General features: G+C 38.2%; 1 protein-coding gene across 3 annotated transcripts in view; it reads left to right on the forward strand.

Annotated features, from left to right (window-relative positions):
- The first annotated feature begins 781 nt into the window (after positions 1-781).
- CTSS (cathepsin S) overlaps positions 782-17,996 on the forward strand; it is a 28,200-nt gene continuing 10,985 nt past the window's right edge. Inside the window, exons 1-7 of one of the 3 annotated variants that reach the window (XM_025983018.2) lie at positions 782-892; positions 7,625-7,719; positions 8,663-8,786; positions 10,616-10,738; positions 11,803-11,952; positions 15,097-15,324; positions 17,014-17,179. In XM_025983018.2, coding sequence (XP_025838803.1) covers positions 7,694-7,719; positions 8,663-8,786; positions 10,616-10,738; positions 11,803-11,952; positions 15,097-15,324; positions 17,014-17,179 — 817 coding nt within the window. In that variant the 5' untranslated portion in view covers positions 782-892; positions 7,625-7,693. Of the gene's footprint in view, positions 893-7,549; positions 7,720-8,662; positions 8,787-10,615; positions 10,739-11,802; positions 11,953-15,096; positions 15,325-17,013; positions 17,180-17,996 lie in introns of those variants that run through there. The other 2 variants (XM_025983019.2, XM_025983017.2) reach the window with 2 other exon arrangements.

Below are 17,996 nucleotides of genomic sequence, written 5' to 3' on the forward strand. Positions count from 1 at the left end.
TCTCAACCGCTGAGTCGCCCAGGCGTCCCTGGTAGCTTTTCTCCAGGAGGCAGGTCAAATCCATGACTGACATTTCATGGGTGGGAACATGGAAGGCAATGATAGTGTACTTCTCATTCAGCTCAGAGATGACTTTGCCTATAGCTTTGGCAGCACCAGTAGAAGCAGGGATGATGTTTGGGCAGCCCATCGGCCATCAGGGTACAGCTTCCCAGAGGGGGCATCCACAGCTTTCTGGGTAGCAGTGATAGCATGAATTGTCATGAGTCCCTCTACAATTGTCATGGATGACCTTGACCACTGAGACCAAGCAGTTGGTAGTGCAGGAGGCATTGCTGACAATCTTAAGAGAGTTGTAATTCTCTCATGGTTCACACCCATCACAAACATGGGGGTGTTAGCAGGAGGGGCAGAGATGATGACACTCTTGGCCTCACCCTCCAAGTGAACCCCAGCCTTCTCCTTGGTGGTGAAGACCCCAGTGGATGCTACAACATACTCAGCACCAGCATCACCCCATTTGTTGGTGGTGGGTCTTGCTTCTGGAAGATGGAGATGGACTTTCCACTGATGACGAGTTTTCCATTCTCAGCCTTAACTGTGCTATTGAATTAGCTATGGGTAGAGTCTTAACAGGACATGTAGACCATGTAGTTGAGGTCAATGAAGGGTTCATTAATGGCAACAATATCGACTCTGCCAGAGTCAAAAGCAGCCCCCATGACCAGGTGCCAAATACAGCCAAATCCACTTACTCTGAACTTCATCATTGTGTCTCCAGGATGGATGCAGCTGGCACTGCCCCAGAAGATGCAGGTGTCTGTTGAATGGAGAAGAGTAGAAGCCCTGTTTTCATTCCTCAAAGTGTAGCCTGAACAATTTTAACATAAAGGTAATTGATTTTCTAGTCTCCTATACTCTATTAAGGGTTTTCTTCATCTCATCTTTGTGTATTTCTTGGGCAGAAGAGTCAGTAATAAGTGAGCTATTTTTTTTATTCTTTATTTTTTTAAAGATTTATTTATTTATTCATGATAGACATAGAAAGAGAGAGAGAGAGGGGCAGAGACACAGGCAGAGGGAGAAGCAGGCTCCATGCCAGGAGCCTGATGTGGGACTCGATCCCGGGACTCCAGGATCGTGCCCTGGGCCAAAGGCAGGCGCTAAACCGCTGAGCCACCCAGGGATCCAAGTGAGCTATTTTAACTATGGAAATAATGTCTGGGATGCCTGGGTGGCTCAGTGGTTTAGTGCTGGGCTTCGGCCCAGGGCGTGATCCTGGAGACCCGGGATCAAGTCCCATGTCAGGGTCCCTGTATGGAGCCTGCTTCTCCCTCTGCCTGTGTCTCTGTCTCTCTCTCTCTCTGTGTCTCTCATGAATAAATAAATAAAATCTTAAAAAAAAAAGGAAATAATGTATGTTATTAAATTCCCAGGGCAAAGTTAAACACTTGGGTAAGTTAACAGAGAATAAAACTAAGATCCGTATCACCTAAAATTCAGAGCCCTTCTCTTTAAGTAAGATAGTTCCTCAGAGAAACCCAAAGCAGCTAACTTTGAGAATATGTGAGGCTAAAAGATGGTGACTTTAAAACCTGGAGAAGGCCCTAAACTTCCTTATTCTGCTTTCATTTCCCTTTCCCAGATCATTCAGGAGATATTTCTTCATCTGTGATAGAAGGGAGATGACTTCTAGATAAGATTTAGAAATGTACTACAGCTTGTTTTTAATCTCTCTACAGATCCTCCTCAACTTATGATGGGGTTACATCTGCATAAATCCATCATAATTTGAAAATATTGGAGTTGGAGTTGAAAATGCATTTAATATGCCTAATCTACTGAACACCATAGCTTAGCGTTGCCTACTTTAAACATGCTCAGAACACTCATATCAGCCTACTGGCTAACATCTAACACAAGCCTATTTTATAATAAAGTGTTTAATAATGTAACCTAATCTAATATCTAATGTAATAAAGTGTTGACTATTTAATGAATACTGTACTGAAAGCAAGAAATGGAATGGTTGTGTGGGTAGAGAATAGTTATAAGTGCATTCGTTGCTTACCCTCATGACTGTGTGACCAACACAGAGCTGCATCTCCCTGCTGCTGGCCGGCATCACCAGGGCATATCATAGCATATATCACTAGCCCAAGAAGAGATAAAAATATAAAAATATAAAATTCAAAGTAAGGTTTCTACTGAACTCATATCACTTTTGCACCATCATAAAGTTGAAAAATTGTAAGTCGCAGACAATCTGTAGTTAAGGAAATTTGCAGCAGCAAGGGTGCCCCATTTCAAAGGAAACTACCATACAAAAACCTAATTTATAGCTGTAGAATGTTGCAGGATGATTTTACGTTTATAAAATGTACTAAGGGCCACAATAGCCAAACTGTGGAAGGAGCCTCGGTGTCCATCGAAAGATGAATGGATAAAGAAGAGGTGGTTTATGTATACAATGGAATATTACTCAGCAATTAGAAACGACAAATACCCACCATTTGCTTCAACGTGGATGGAACTGGAGGGTATTATGCTGAGTGAAATAAGTCAATCGGAGAAGGACAAACAGTGTATGTTCTCATTCATTTGGGGAATATAAATAATAGTGAAAGGGAATATAAAGGAAGGGAAAAGAAATGTTGGGAAATATCAGGAAGGGAGACAGAACATAAAGACTCCTAACTCTGGGAAACGAACTAGGGGAGGTGGAAGGGGAGGAGGGCGGGTGTTGGAGGGGAATGGGTGACGGGCACTGAGGCGGACACTTGACGGGATGAGCACTGGGTGTTTTTCTGGATGTTGGTAAATTGAACACCAATAAAAATTAATTTAAAAAAATAAATAAATAAAATAAAATAAAATGTACTAAGTGTACATGGGATAGACTATGTAATAACATGTTTCCTCAATGTATCTAAATACTATATATATATGTATATATATATATATATATTAAGATTTTATTTATTTGTTTATGAGAGACATAGAGAGAGAGGCAGAGAGACAGGCAGAGGGAGAAGTAGGCTCCATGCAGGGGAGCCCGACACGGGACTTGATCCTAGACCCTGGGATCATGCCCTGAGTCGAAGGCAGATGCTCAACTGCTGAGCCACCCAGGTGTCCCTAAATACTATATTTTTTATCAACTTTTCTATACCAGGAGAACAGAAGCAGCAGAGAAACCTAAGGCTAAAAGCCTCAGGAAAAAAAAAAGAAAGAAAGAAAGAAAAACCTCAGAAACCACTGCCAAGGGGGTATGAATCAAAAGTGAAGATAAAACATACAGAAGATTGTAATTACAAAAATTAATCCAACAAATATTTATTAATTATGTCTTGACATCTGTTAAGCCACAGAACAAAGATGAGTAAAACAGGATTCTGTGTTCTTCAGTTAGCTGGGGAGATAAAACTATCTTATGTAATAAAAATACAAAATAAGTTCAAACTGGGTGGTATAATTTGTAAGTGTCATAAAAGTATATTGAAAAAAATATGAGAAAAAAGAGAAGAAAAAGATGAAAAAAAAGATAGAGAAGACTCCATGGAAAGGCAGTATTATTTTATTTTTTTGAATTTTTTATTTTAAAAAAGGCTACTAAAAATTTTTTTTTTAAAGGCTACCAGAAAATTTAAAAGTACAGTGTGGCTTGCCTTATATTTCTATTGGATGGTGGAGGAGTGATAAAATAGTGAATCAGATTTGCCCTTTGAGTATGGTGAACTAGGGAATTCAGTCCAATCTTCCCAATGAAGACAAATAGGAAAAGCTGAAATAACATAGAAAACATCTACTAGAAGCCCTCGGAGACTTTAAAGATTTTATTTATTTATTCATGAGAGACACAGAGAGATAGACAAAGACATAGGCAGAAGGAGAAGCAGGTCCCATGCAGGGAGCCGATATGGGACTCTATCCTGGGACTCCAGGATCATGCCCTGAGCCAAAGCCCAACTGCTGAACCACCCAGGGGTCCCAGAATCAGATATTCCTGCCTCCTGCCTCAGGGTCTAATATACAATGAATGCCCAGACTCCACTGAAAGGACACCTGATCATTTCTTTTCCTATTTCTAAGTATTGAAAGTCTTCTTAGCACAATGTTAAGTTGAAAAAAAAATGTGGAGAAAAATATGTATAACATATTATCTTTCACATAAGAAAGGAAGGATAATAATATATTTGCATATTTTTTTTTTATTTTCTTTTTTTTTAATGGAAAGACAAACTGTAAATTGTTTAAATGGTTACCTATTATCAAGGGAGGGAGGGAATAGTACAGAGAAAACAGAACTGCAAGTGAGACTTCTTTGAATATACCTCATTTTGCTGATCTGGGTTTGGGTCCATTTATATATTGTATATAATTATAAAACAAAATTACATAAATTTGAAAAGAGCCTATAAAAATCAGAAGTAAAATGAGGGGTGCCTGGGTGGCTCTTAATTTTAGCTCAGTCTTGATCTCAGGGTCATGAGATGGATCCCCACATAGAGTTCTGCACTGGGCACAGAGCCTGTTTAAAATTCTCTCTCCCCCTCTCCCACTGTCCCTTTCCTCACTCCCCCATGCGTGTGCACTCTCTCCCTTTCTCTCTCTCTCTCTCAAAAAAAAAAAAAAAATCAGAAGCAAAATGAAACAAATGAACTTTACTGGTTATTTCAGTGGTGGTGTAACCATACAGGGAACTATTGAAGGTGACTTAAAACAAGATGATTGATTTACATTCTTAGCAGAATATGGCCTAATGGGGGCAAAATTTGCCCTCCTCCAAAATCTTTGAATTCTCAGTAATAATCTTATTGGTGGTGGCTTGGTATTGTTATGTAATACTATGGGATAAATTAAATGAGTATGTTGATATTTTAGAGAACTGAAATTTTCATCATGTTTGAAAGAGTACAGATGAAAGATTGGTGAAGTTAGGTTAAAAACTCCATACCCTTGAATTTGAATTTGAAGTATTAGTGTGATCTTGAGATTTATTTAATCTATATAATAATTATATATAATATACATAATAATTGTATGATATATAATGTATTTTTTTTTATTTTTTAAAAGATTTTATTTATTTATTCGTGAGAGACACAGAGAGAGAGGCAGAGAGAGAAGCAGGCTCCCTGCAGGGAGCCCGATGTGGGACTCCAAAGCGGGACTCGATCCCGGGACTCCAGGATCGCACCCTGGGCCAAAGGCAGGCGCCAAACCGCTGAGCCACCCAGGCATCCCCTATAATATATTTTTAAATTATATACAATGAAACTCCCTAGCTCTGTCATTTGAAAGGCTTAGAAACAGTGGTCAATCTGATTCAGTGACATTCCTGGTGCCTAGATTATGTATTTAAACATCCTTTCTACTAAAAGAAACCAGATCCCAACTCCTGGGTGGCTCAGCAGTTGAGTGGTTGGGCATCATAAAAAATAAATTAAAAATATATTAAGGAGAATGTGAATTCCAACAACATGTTTGATGGCATTAAGAAATTATTATTAATTTATTTCAGATGTGATAATGGTATTATATTTAAGAATATCTTTTAGGGATACACAGTGGAATATTTATACAGGGAATAATTTGATTTCTAGGATTTACTTTAAAATAATCTGGGTAATTCGAGTGTAAATAAAACAACATTGGTCATGTATGGATAACTTGAAGCAAGATAATAGTTTTATGGGGGCTCATTTCACTATTATCTCTACTTTCATATATATTTAAAATATGTAAAAAAAATTTTAAAGCTAAATGACTACAAACCTGAAAATGTCTACTAGCAGAAGACTCAATATGACATTGAGTCTCCCCAAATGTATATATTTATATGTATGTAATTCCATATACAGCAATGCAACTATATATATTCCAATTCAATATAAATACAAATTCAGCCATTCAAATAAAAAGTCTGATAAAATTTTTCAGAAAACTTGATAAACTGATTTAAAACTTTCACATGGAAAAGTTATGATGCACAAAATGCTAAGACAACTTTGAAAAAGGAAAACAAACATAAGAGTTACAGGGGTAACTTGTCCTACTAGACTTCAAAAGATTTACAAACCTTTTTAATTGGGGATCCCTGGGTGGCTCAGTGGTTGAGTGCCTGCCTTTGGCCCAGGGCCTGACCCTGGAGTCCTGGGATTGAGTCCCACATCGGGCTCCCTGCATGGAGCCTGCTTCTCCCTCTGCCTGTGTCTCTTCTTCTCTCTCTGTATCTCACATGAATAAATAAATAAAATCTTTAAAAAAATGAATAAATAAAATCTTTAAAAAAAAACTTTTTAATTAAAAGTGTGTGTTATTGAAAGAGCAATAGAAAGAAAGCAAATTGGTGAGCTCAGAAACTGACCTTTGTATATATGGGAATTTGGTATATGATAGAGGTTTCCCATCACAATGGGAAAACAAATAAATAAGCTCCCTACTTCATATCATAAACAAAAACTAAATTCCAAATGAAATAAAGACCTAAAAGCAATGACCATAAAAAAGAAAAATATAATATTCTAAAACTATGAGGATTAAATGAGTGTATCTTTTTTATATTGGAATGAAAACATTTTCTTAAATAAGACCAAAAAAGCATATATCAAAGGTAAAAGTGAATAAATTTTTCTACATCAATATTGTAAAATTTCATATAGAAAAAGTCAATATAAGCTAGATATCTGTGAAAGACTGAGAGAAGATTTTTTTAGGATATAAAACTGTTGGAAGATTAGTAGCCAGAATATATATATATATAAAACTACAAAACACTAAGTAAAGCAACAATACAATAGGAAAATGAACAAAACATATGAGGCATTTCACAGAAAACTCGAATGGTCCATGATGTGTTAAAAGATGTTCAACCTCATTAGTAATTAAGAATATGCAAATTATTTTTAAAATGCTAGTTCATCCTACCCCTGTCTCTACTTAGCTAACCATTCTAACACTTAGATGTACCTAGATATATTTTTCTTTCTATAAATAACCTAATACATATTACTATCTCTAAAGACATTTTGGGGACGCCTGGGTGGCTCAGCGGTTGAGTGTCTGCATCAGCTCAGGGTGTGATCCCTGGAGGAGTCCCGCATCAGGCTCCCTGCAGGGAGCCTGCTTTTCCCACTGCCTATGTCTCTCCCTCTCTTTCTGTGTTTCTCATGAATAAATAAAATCTTAAAAAAAAAAAAAAGACATTTTGAATTGATGAACCAAGGAATAGCTGAGTGAGCATGAGAGAGTAGTAGTGATGGATGGTCACAGGTTTTCATAGGAAATTCTGGAGGAAGCTGGATGATTCAGGAGCTTAATCCTAATCTCCTCATAAATAAATTTTTCCATCTGAAAATTGGTGTTTTGAGGTAAAGTGAATTATCAAAATGATGAGGGATTAAAGGGTAAATTGGCACTGCTCCTATTTTGCTGAGTTTGTTCTACTGATCTGCTCCACTGGGGGCTCTTTTTGATGGCTTACTGTACCCACTTTGTCTCCAAAACCATAGGGGTGAGGGCCAGAGATAGCTGATGTAGTTAAATTTTAAATGAAACTGAAATGAAAGTTCACTTCCTCATTGTGGATGTCTCATGTGACAAGCCTGATTTCTTTTTAAAGTCAATTTAACTGAAGTCTCTTTGCTGCCTTAAAATCTTTGGAGAGGATTCACCACCAGGCATTATTAGTATGGGAGCACCTGCAGGTTCTTTCATGTATGTACTGTTTGTTCTTTTTCTACTGTTTGATCTTTAAACCCTCTGTTTGTGTCTTTAGCTTGCTGTGCTTGCCAGGCTTTAAATCTTTGGTTTCAGGAAGTAAACTAAAATATTGTGCCATTCAATTTGCCTCTTCTTTTTTTGACTAAAAAGAATCTATTTTTGAAAAGTTAATGTCTGCTTATACATCTAAACCTGTGCCTGAAACATAACTTTCTTTGGAATATAATTTGAAGAATGACATGGCTAAAATTCCAGCTCTCTTGAATTTAAAATAAAACAGAAAATAGAATCCAGTTTGAGGAAGGTAGTCACTGAATTACTGTTAAAGTCTTTTTGTATTAAATATAGAAGTGGTGTTTTCAAAAATTTACTTAAGTGCTTCCTTTGAAGTGGGTATTTTCGTTATTGGAAAAATGACTTAAAAATTAAATGATTCTAGGATTTGAAAACGATACATAGGAGTTGTCTTTCAACTACCTCTAAATGTTGTGGATATATAAATAGACCAGTTAAGAAGAGCCCCTGTATTCAAAACTTATTTAGATAAACTGATTTTTCAGTTTGCCTTCCTCTTACGGATAGGGGTGTGTGTGTGGCAATTTCCCTTGATTAGATTTGTTGGCAAATCCTGTAAAATCCCAGCCTCCCCCCCACTCCCCAATTCCCCCTACCTTGGATAAAACTTTGGTATACTAGATATTAAGAAATTTCTGAAAATTACTTTTTAAAGCGCTACAAAGTATTAGAAGTGGTATTAGAGTCATAAATCTACCGTTACTCTCTGTGACAATAAATCACAGAAAGTTTCCTCTATAATTCTGATTTCTATTGTCCTTCTGACAGACTTTATGTTGCTATTTATTTTAATGAAAAAATATGGGCATAATATGTGCAGCTAACAACTATTCCTCTTATGTTACCTTTCCTTTAACACAAGGAAATGGCTGGTTGGGCTGCTTCCCTTGTGCTCCTATGCAGTGGCACAAGTACATAAAGATCCCACTCTGGATCATCACTGGAATCTCTGGAAGAAAACCTACGGCAAACAATACAAGGAAGAGGTTAGTGAGCAATTTGCTTTTACTCAAGTATTCTATGCTTTCTCCTCCTGAAACTTAGATTCTTATGAGCAATGTTTTCCATAAATGCTTACACACTCATTTCTTGCCAGATTCTATTCTTGGTACCAGAGAATATAGCAAGAAAAAAACAAAGTTCCTGTTTTTGTGGAGCTCATATCTCAGCAGGCAAGACAGAAACTAAGTAAATAAATAAGCAGATATATAGTATGTTAGGTGGTGATAAGAGCAGTAGAGAAAAATAAAGCAAGACATTGGGGGTCTAGTGAGACCTAGAGCTGGCGGCCTCTGGGAAATGGCTGTGAGAGGTTCAGAGAGATTATTCGCTATATATGATGGAATGCTTAAGGAAGCACCCTCATTGAAGGTTGAATTCTGGATGTGTGAGCCGAGAATTCATAGAAGTTAGGGAGCAAACAAAATCATAACTCGAATGAACATTCCAGGCCAAGGGACATATTCAAGGACAAAAAGACCTTATTTCAGTCCTGGGCACATAGAAGCATTACCAGATGTTTTTTACTTTCAATTCCCACTTTGTACTTTTGCTTTTACTTCAATGCATACATACTCATTGGTTGTCGTTTTTTTAAAGATTTTATTTATTTATTCATGAGAGTAAATTTCTCTCTCTCTGTGAGAGAGAGAAGAGACATAGGCAGAGGGAGAGAGGCAGAGACATAGGCAGAGGAAGAAGCAGGCTCCCTTGTGGGGAGCCTGATGCAGAACTCAATCCCAGGACCCTGAGCAGAAGGCAGACACTCAACCACTGAGCCACCTAGGTGCCTCTCAATGCATACTTGCTGGTTTTTAAGATCTTAACCCTCGTGCTTCAAATAACTAAGTCCTTTAACTATATCATATTTCTAAGCTTGGGGATGCCTGGCAGGCTCAGTCAGTAGACTCTTAATCACAACTATTAATGTCAGGGTCATTGAATTCAAGCCCCATGTTGGGCATAGTGCCTACTTAAAAAAATATACTTCTGAGGCCCAGCTGGCTGATTCAGTCAGTGGAGCATGTAATTCTAAATCTTGGGATTGTAGGGTTGAGCCTCACATTGGGTATAGAGATTGCTTAAAAATAAAACCTCTAGGGACGCCTGGGTAGCTCCGTGGTTGAACATCTGCCTTCAGCTCAGAGCGTGATCCCAGGATCCGGGATCTGGGATCTTTTAAAAAAATCTTTTAAAGAAATGTACTTTTTAAAAAATAAAGATTTTATTTATTTATTTATTTTAAAAATTTTATTTATTTATTCTTGAGAGACACAGAGAGAGAGGCAGAGACACTGGCAGAGGAAGAAGCAGGCTCCCCACAGGAGCCCGATGAGGGATTCCATCCTGGATCCTGGGATCACGCCCTGAGCTGAAGGCAGATGCTCAACCCCTGAGCCACCCAGGCTTCCCATTTTCTTAGTAGTGATGAATTTTACCCTCATCCAGTCCCCTTTAGAAACAGGCCTCTAATTTCAAAGTTAACTAGAGTTAGATGTTCAGTTAGCACCATTATCTGGTTAAATGAGTACTATCTCTCTTTTTAATGACTCCAGTCCCTTGGAATGAATGAAAATTACTTTTGATTAGTATCCTACCCTTATAATTTATCTCAAAGTTCATATAATATAATGCTACTGCACACTTAATAAACTACAGTATAGTATAAACATGACTTTTCTATGCACAGGGAAACCAAAATCTTCATTTGATTCACTTTATTCTGATATTTGCTTTACCACAGTAGTCTGGAACTGAACCTCCAATATCTTTAACATATATGCCTGTGACTATGTTCTTCTTCCTTACATTTTAGAATGAGGAAGTAGCACGGCGTCTCATCTGGGAAAAAAATCTAAAATTTGTGATGCTTCACAATCTGGAACACTCAATGGGAATGCATTCATATGATCTAGGCATGAACCATCTGGGAGACATGGTAAGTAAATTACAAATAATCCTACTTTCATCTATGGGTAAGAAGGATTTCCATTTCCCCAAAGGCAATCTGAAGGTAAACAGCAAAGTAATATGTGTGTGTGTGTGTGTGTGTGTGTGTGTGTACAAAGTTAGAAAACAGTAGAATTTAAGGACAGAAGAATTTGAAGATTCCTTGTTTAGTCGTACTGTGACCACCTTCCTTAATAAATTTTTTAGAGGAATATTTGAAACTCACAGGCTACTATTGCTTTTTGTTTTTTATTAATTCTAGAATGCATTGCCTAAATATTACTCACAATCTTTTAGAGTAAGTTACCATACTTAGGTACCCCTAAAGTGATAATTCAGTATGGTTCCACCTGCTTTCTTAATGAGGGAGTGTGGGTTTTTAACATCACAAATACTCTCCATTAGTTTTTAGATTTTTTTCTACCCTACAAAACTTTACTGTTGAGACCAAAATTAAGAATCATAGTACCTCTTGGAAGAGAACACCCCAGGTAGATTAAATTTCTTATTTAAATGCAGGCGTCTCTTTTGTAATTCTTTCTCAAAAGGAAAACCAGTTCAGTCCACTTTTTAAACAGCCCTTTTATAAAATTCGGCCTTGCTTTAAACCAAAAATCTGCCTTCCTGTAACTTCTAGTTTTTACTATTTTCTTCTTCCCAATGCCTGACTGGGTGCTAAGACAAAGTGTGAAAGAAATCCAGATAATTCCCCTATCAGACAGCAGTACCCATGTTGGTCACAACTACCACTAATTTTCTCAGTTGTTAAATATATTAAAAGTTACAGTTATTAGAATACTGAAAAGAGGGGTGTCTGGGTGGCTCAGTTGGTTAAGTGTCTGCCTCCGGCTCAGGTCATGATCCCAGGGTCCTGGGATGGCGTTGGGCTCCCTGCTCAGCGGGAAGTCTGTTTCTCCCTCTCCCTGTGCCCCTCTCTCCTGCCCATGCTCTGTCTCTCTCTTTCTCTCTCTCTCAAATAAATAAATAAAATCTTAAAAAAAAAGAAAAAGAATATTGAAAAGAAGGTCATAAGTGAATATATTTGCCTTGTAGACTGGTGAAGAAGTGATATCTTTGATGGGTTCCCTGAGAGTTCCCAGCCAATGGCAGAGAAATGTCACTTATAGGTCAAACTCTAATCAGAAATTGCCTGATTCTGTGGACTGGAGAGAGAAGGGGTGTGTTACTGAAGTGAAATACCAGGTGAGTATTGTCATCCCAGGCTTATGTACCCCAGGAAGAGTTTCTTTTCTGTCAATACTTAGTCTAGCTACATAATTTGGCAGTGGAATCTCCCTTATGTTCTTTCTTTCTTTTTTCTTTTTTTTTAAATTTTATTTATTTATTCATGAGAGACATACAGAGAGAAAGAGAGGCAGAGACACAGGCAGAGGGAGAAGCAGGCTCCATGCACCGGGAGCCCGATGTGGGACTCGATCCCAGGTCTCCAGGATCGCGCCCTGGGCCAAAGGCAGGTGCCAAACCGCTGCGCCACCCAGGGATCCCCCCAACTAAATTTTAAATTGTAAATTCCTGGGGATCCCTGGGTGCCTTAGCGGTTTGGCGCCTGCCTTTGGCCCAGGGCGCAATCCTGGAGTCCCAGGATCAAGTCCCGCGTCCGGCCTTGGCATGGAGCCTGCTTCTGCCTCTCTCTCTCTCTCTCTCTCTCTCTCATAAATAAATAAATAAATAAATAAATAAATAAATAAATAAATAAATAACTCTTTAAAGAAAAATAAATAAATTGTAAATTCCTTGAGGACAATGACCACATATCATACTTTAATGTATTTTCCACCGTTTAATTCTTGTTTTGTCCTACTGTGGCCACTTTCCTTAACATGTTTTTTAGGGGAATATTTGAAACTCTCAGGCTACTATTTCTTTTGTTTTTTATTAATTCTAGAAAACATTGCCTAAAGATTACTCACAATCCTTTAGGGTAAGTTACCAAACTTATATAAATCTAAATTGATAGAACACCAATGGTTACAGCCACATTAGATAAAACTATGAATTGAGCAAATAGAGTTCTTTAAGGCAGACTTTTAGTGCTCATACTATCCATCAACTGCACTGGACCTTCCACCAAGCCAATTGTTTGAGAAACAGTATTGTGTGTGAGAGAGTATCGATCAGGAGGTTTCTTCCTCCATTTCAGTGTTGAAAGAGAGGAGAAACCTAGAGCTGAGAGTAGCTTATAAATTGTACCAGTCAAGTAAACTCATGACTACGCTTGCATTGTTACAATAAGAAATACAGTACAGTTTTTAAAAATTTGTTCCTGTTTTTGTATATCCGTTAGTTTGCTTTAAGGGGTGCTTGGGTGGCTTAGTTGGTTAAGCATCTGACTCTTGAGCTCAGCTCAGCTCTTGATCTCAGAGTCATGAGTTCAAGATCCAGGTTGGGCTCTACACTGGGTACAGAGCCTACTTAAAAAAAAAAAAAAGCAGCAAAAATCCTCAATTAGTTAGAGATAACTAAGGGCAAAACACGTGCATCACCTCAGAGGTCAGGATAAGGGAGAGGAATCTAAGTGTTCTAAGCAGTATCCCCTGGCTGGTGACCAATGAAGAAAGTAAAAATTAAAAAAAAATTTTTTTTATTAGAGTTCAATTTGCCAACATATAGCATAACACCCAGTGCTCATCCGGCCAAGTGCCCCCCTCAATACCCATCACCCAGTCACCCCAACCCCCCGCCCACTTCCCCTTCCACTACCCCTTGTTCATTTCCCAGAGTTAGGTGTCTCTCATGTTTTGTCACCCTCACTGATATTTTCACTCATTTTCTCTCCAAGAAAGTAAAATTTAAGAAGTAAATGGACTGCCAGTATCTTATTCTTTTCTACCTAGATATTTTTCTTGTAATTAGTTTTGGGTTTCTTATTAGAGCTTCTCTAAAATAAAAACTTGGGAGCAGCCCAGGTGGCTCAGCGGTTTAGCGCTGCCTTCAGCCTAGGGCATGATCCTGGAGACCAGGGATCGAGTCCCATGTCAAGTTCCCTGCATGGAGCCTGCTTCTCCCTCTGCCTGTGTTTCTGCCTCTCGTTCTGTCTCTCATGAATAAATAAAATAAAATAATAAAATAAAATAAAATAAAATAAAATAAAATAAAATAAAATAAAAGCTTGGGGGCACCTGGCTGGCTTAGTCAGTAGGAGCATGCAACTCTCAACATCAGAATCATGCATTCAAGCCCCATGTTGGGCATAGAGCCTACTTTAAAAAATAAAGTAAAATAAAATGTAAGTTTGGGGGGAAAAAAGAAAGTTTGGGAAGATCCAATGCATGTTTAGGTGTTAGCTATAAATAATTTAACAAGGGGCAGCCTGGGTGGCTCGGCGGTTTAGCACCGCCTTCAGCCCAGCACATGATCCTGGGGACCTTGGATCGAGTCCCACATTGGGCTCCCTGCATGGAGCCTGCTTCTCCCTCTGCCTGTGTCTCTCTCTATGTCTCTCATGAATAAATAAATAATAAATAAATAAACAAACAAATAAATAAATAATTTAACGAGCTCCTTTCTCTGCATGCTTGCATTTTAATGGGTGATTTTGCTTAAACCGAAAGTAAAATCAGGGGCACGTGGGTGGCTCAGTGGTTGGGCATCTGCCTTCGACTCAGGTCGTGATCCTGGGATGGAGTCCCGCATCAGGCTCCCTGCTCAGCAGGGAATCTGCTTCTTCCTCTGCCTATGTTTTTACCCCTCTCTGTGTCTCTCATGAATAAATAAATAAATAAAATCTTTTAAAAAATCAAATTAAATTTGCTTCCTTTGGGTAGAGAACAAGGTGGAATGAAGGAATATCTGAATTAGAACAATTATGATAGGGCTCTGGACCTTTTTTAACTAAAGCAGCTTTGTGTTTTTCTGTTTGTTTATGCTTCCCTGTAAAAGATCTTTGATCAAAAAATTATGAAGCTAAAAATGTTTGAAACGATTTAACCTTATATTTTCGGGCCTTATTTGACAAGAGAAAGGGTATTTTAGGTCAAGAGAATCATCCTAGCTCCTCTCAAAATCACTGTACTGTAGATGACTGTCTACCTCATTTATAGGTAAAGATAGCTGGGATCTAGCACATGCTCGGTAAGTACTGTTTCTTAATATATGTGACCACGGCAATTATGCTTTGAGCTCAGCCATTTGCAAATCTCTATCAATATTGGACCTTGTTCTGAGAAGAGAACAATCAAGTATTTAGTCTTCATGTCCATGTCTAAGAAATGAAGAAATTGTAATGGGGGAGGAGCTGACATGTGTTGGGAGGTGCCCAGTTTGTGTTATAGAAGTCTTCCTTACTGACTTTTTATGATTGCCTTTGTGACTTTGTCTCTATTTTAGGGTTCTTGTGGTGCTTGTTGGGCTTTCAGCGCTGTGGGGGCCCTGGAAGCACAACTGAAGCTAAAAACAGGAAAGCTGGTGTCTCTGAGTGCACAGAACCTGGTAGATTGCTCAACTGAAAAATATGGGAATAAAGGCTGCAATGGCGGTTTCATGACAACTGCTTTCCAGTATATTATTGATAACAACGGCATTGATTCAGAAGCTTCCTATCCCTACAAAGCCATGGTATGTCACAAACTTTTTGTGCTATTCTATGACTTTATGCTATCCCTTACTAACTGAAATAAACTCACAACCGAGCCAATTGCTTGAGAAGCAGTATATGAAAATCCTGATCAGGAATTCTTATATTTTTGAGAGTTTTCTTCCTTATTCAATAGTCTTAATTTATCAGAGACAGAATGATTTTAAGCAAGTAGAATTCATGCTTAAAGAAATGGATTTTCAATAAACCTCAGAATTCTCTGTCTACCTGGCATTTCAACTTGTTTTTCCTATGGCCTCCCATGCTCAACCTTATTCTCAGATCATTGACAACATCAATCTTCTACCAAAACACTAACTACATAATGCTGTCTTCTTCCTCTTCACAAGCTCATGACATATTTTATTAAATTAACATATCCATATTACAGAAAATTTAGAAAAGTTAAAAAATACCACTCCAAAACCTACATTAACCACCATTGTTTTGGTTTATTTCTTTCAAGTTCTTTTTCTTATTAAGCATTTAAAAGGATGCACAACAAAAGTGAATTTATAACCTCTTTTCCTTTTTTTTTTTTTTTTAAGATTTTACTTATTTATTCATGAGAGACACAGAAAGAGACAGAGAGAGGCAGAGGGAGAAGCAGGCTCCATGCAGGGAGCCCGACGCAGAACTCGATCCCGGGTCCCCAGGATCACACCCTGGGCCGAAGGCGCTAAATCGCTGAGCCATCCAGGCTACCCCTATAACCTCTCTTTTCCTATTAAAATATACTCTCTAAATGTTTTTCAGATTACATGGTCTTTATAAACCTTCATTTAAATGGCAGATCATCAGGGGATCCCTGGGTGGCTCAGCGGTTTAGCGCCTGCCTTTGGCCCAGGGCGTGAACCTGGAGTCCCGGGATCGAGTCCCACGATGGGCTCCCTGCATGGAGCCTGCTTCTGTGTCTCTGCCTCTGTGTTTCTCATGAGTAAATAAATAAAAATAAAATCTTGGGGATCCCTGGCTGGCTCAGCGGTTTAGCACCTGCCTTTGGCCCAGGGTGCGATCCTGGAGTCCCGGGATCCAGTCCCACGTCGGGCTCCCTGCATGGAGTCTGCTTCTATCTCTGCCTCTCTCCTCTCTCTCTCTCTATGTCTACATGAATAAATAAATAAATATATTTTTAAAAAATCTTTAAAAAATGCAGATCATCTTGCAGGTATTATATTTTCAAAAATATTTTAAAGTTCTAAGAGCACCTGGGTGGCTTAGTGGTTGAATGTCTGCCTTTGGCTCAGGGTGTGATCCCGGGGTCCTGGGATCTCATCCCACATCAGGCTCCCCACAGGGAGCCTGCTTTTCATGAATAAATAAATAAAATCTTTAAAAAAAGATTTTAAAGTTCTAGTATAGAGTTCATGATCTTTACATAGTATACTCCCATAATCCACTTGAGAGTCTAAGGGATGTTATGATGCATGCATGAAGATGTTCACAATTTAAAACAATATAATAGTTACGTATTTCCTCTGTTACTGGTGAAACATTGAACTGTTTTGGAAGATTTTATTTTTCTTTCTTTAAAAGGAGGAAGGAAACTTAGACATTTGAAAAACTAAATTAGGAAAGAAAACATATTTGAAATCCAGACTTAGGATGTTGGTGATTTATAAAGGAAGTTGAAGTATACTTCTTTATCTGATTTATACCTTTTTTTGCAGAATGGAAAGTGCAGATATGACTCAAAAAATCGAGCTGCCACATGTTCAAAGTATACTGAACTTCCCTTTGGCAGTGAAGATGCCTTAAAAGAAGCTGTGGCCAATAAAGGACCTGTGTCTGTGGCTATAGATGCGAGCCACTATTCTTTCTTCCTGTACAGAAGTGGTAAAAACTCTGATATATTATCCTTTTGTTATATGCTGCCCCTGCATCACAAGAAAGAATATTATCATTCCCCATCACCTCAACTCTGAGTGTTCAGGTTAAACAAAATCCTCCATTTTGCGTATATGTTTTATACCCAGTTCTAATTAGTAAAGTAATACTCATCAAAACTTACTACTACTACATGCCAAGTACTATGATAAATTCTTTCTCTGCATTATCTTATTTAATCCTCACAATAACCCTTATTTACAGATGAACAAATCTTAGACAGTTAATTTGCCTAAAGTCATATAGTCTGGAAGTGATCAGCTAGCTAGGATTAGAAACCATGCTACTTTGACTCCAGAGCCTGGGCTCCTAACTCCTGTAGCCACTGTGCACCGTAGGTATAGTATTGCAGTATACAAGGAGAACACCCACCAGTGTTAGAGCATTGTGTTAAACAAAGTAAATGGGGGATCCCTGGGTGGCTCAGCGGTTTAGCGCCTGCCTTCGGGCTCAGGGCTTGATTCTGGAGTCCCAGGATCAAGTCCTGCATCAGGCTCCCTGCATGGAGCCTGCTTCTCCCTCTGCTTGTGACTCTGCCTCTCTCTCTCTCTCTCTCTATCTGTTTCTCATGAATGAATAAATAAAATCTTTAAATAAATAAATAAATGGCTATACTGATTTTTAAAAAAATCTCACCCTAAAGATCATTTCATCTAGGAAAGCATAAAAATATAGAGAATAAACAATTTAGGAATATATACAAAGAAATACAGTAATTGAAGAGTCAATTATATTGACTCTGTTATATAGAGATCTAAGTTAAAAA

The sequence above is a fragment of the Vulpes vulpes genome, chromosome 8, assembly GCF_048418805.1.
Source record: "Vulpes vulpes isolate BD-2025 chromosome 8, VulVul3, whole genome shotgun sequence".
Taxonomy (NCBI): Eukaryota; Metazoa; Chordata; class Mammalia; order Carnivora; family Canidae; genus Vulpes; species Vulpes vulpes.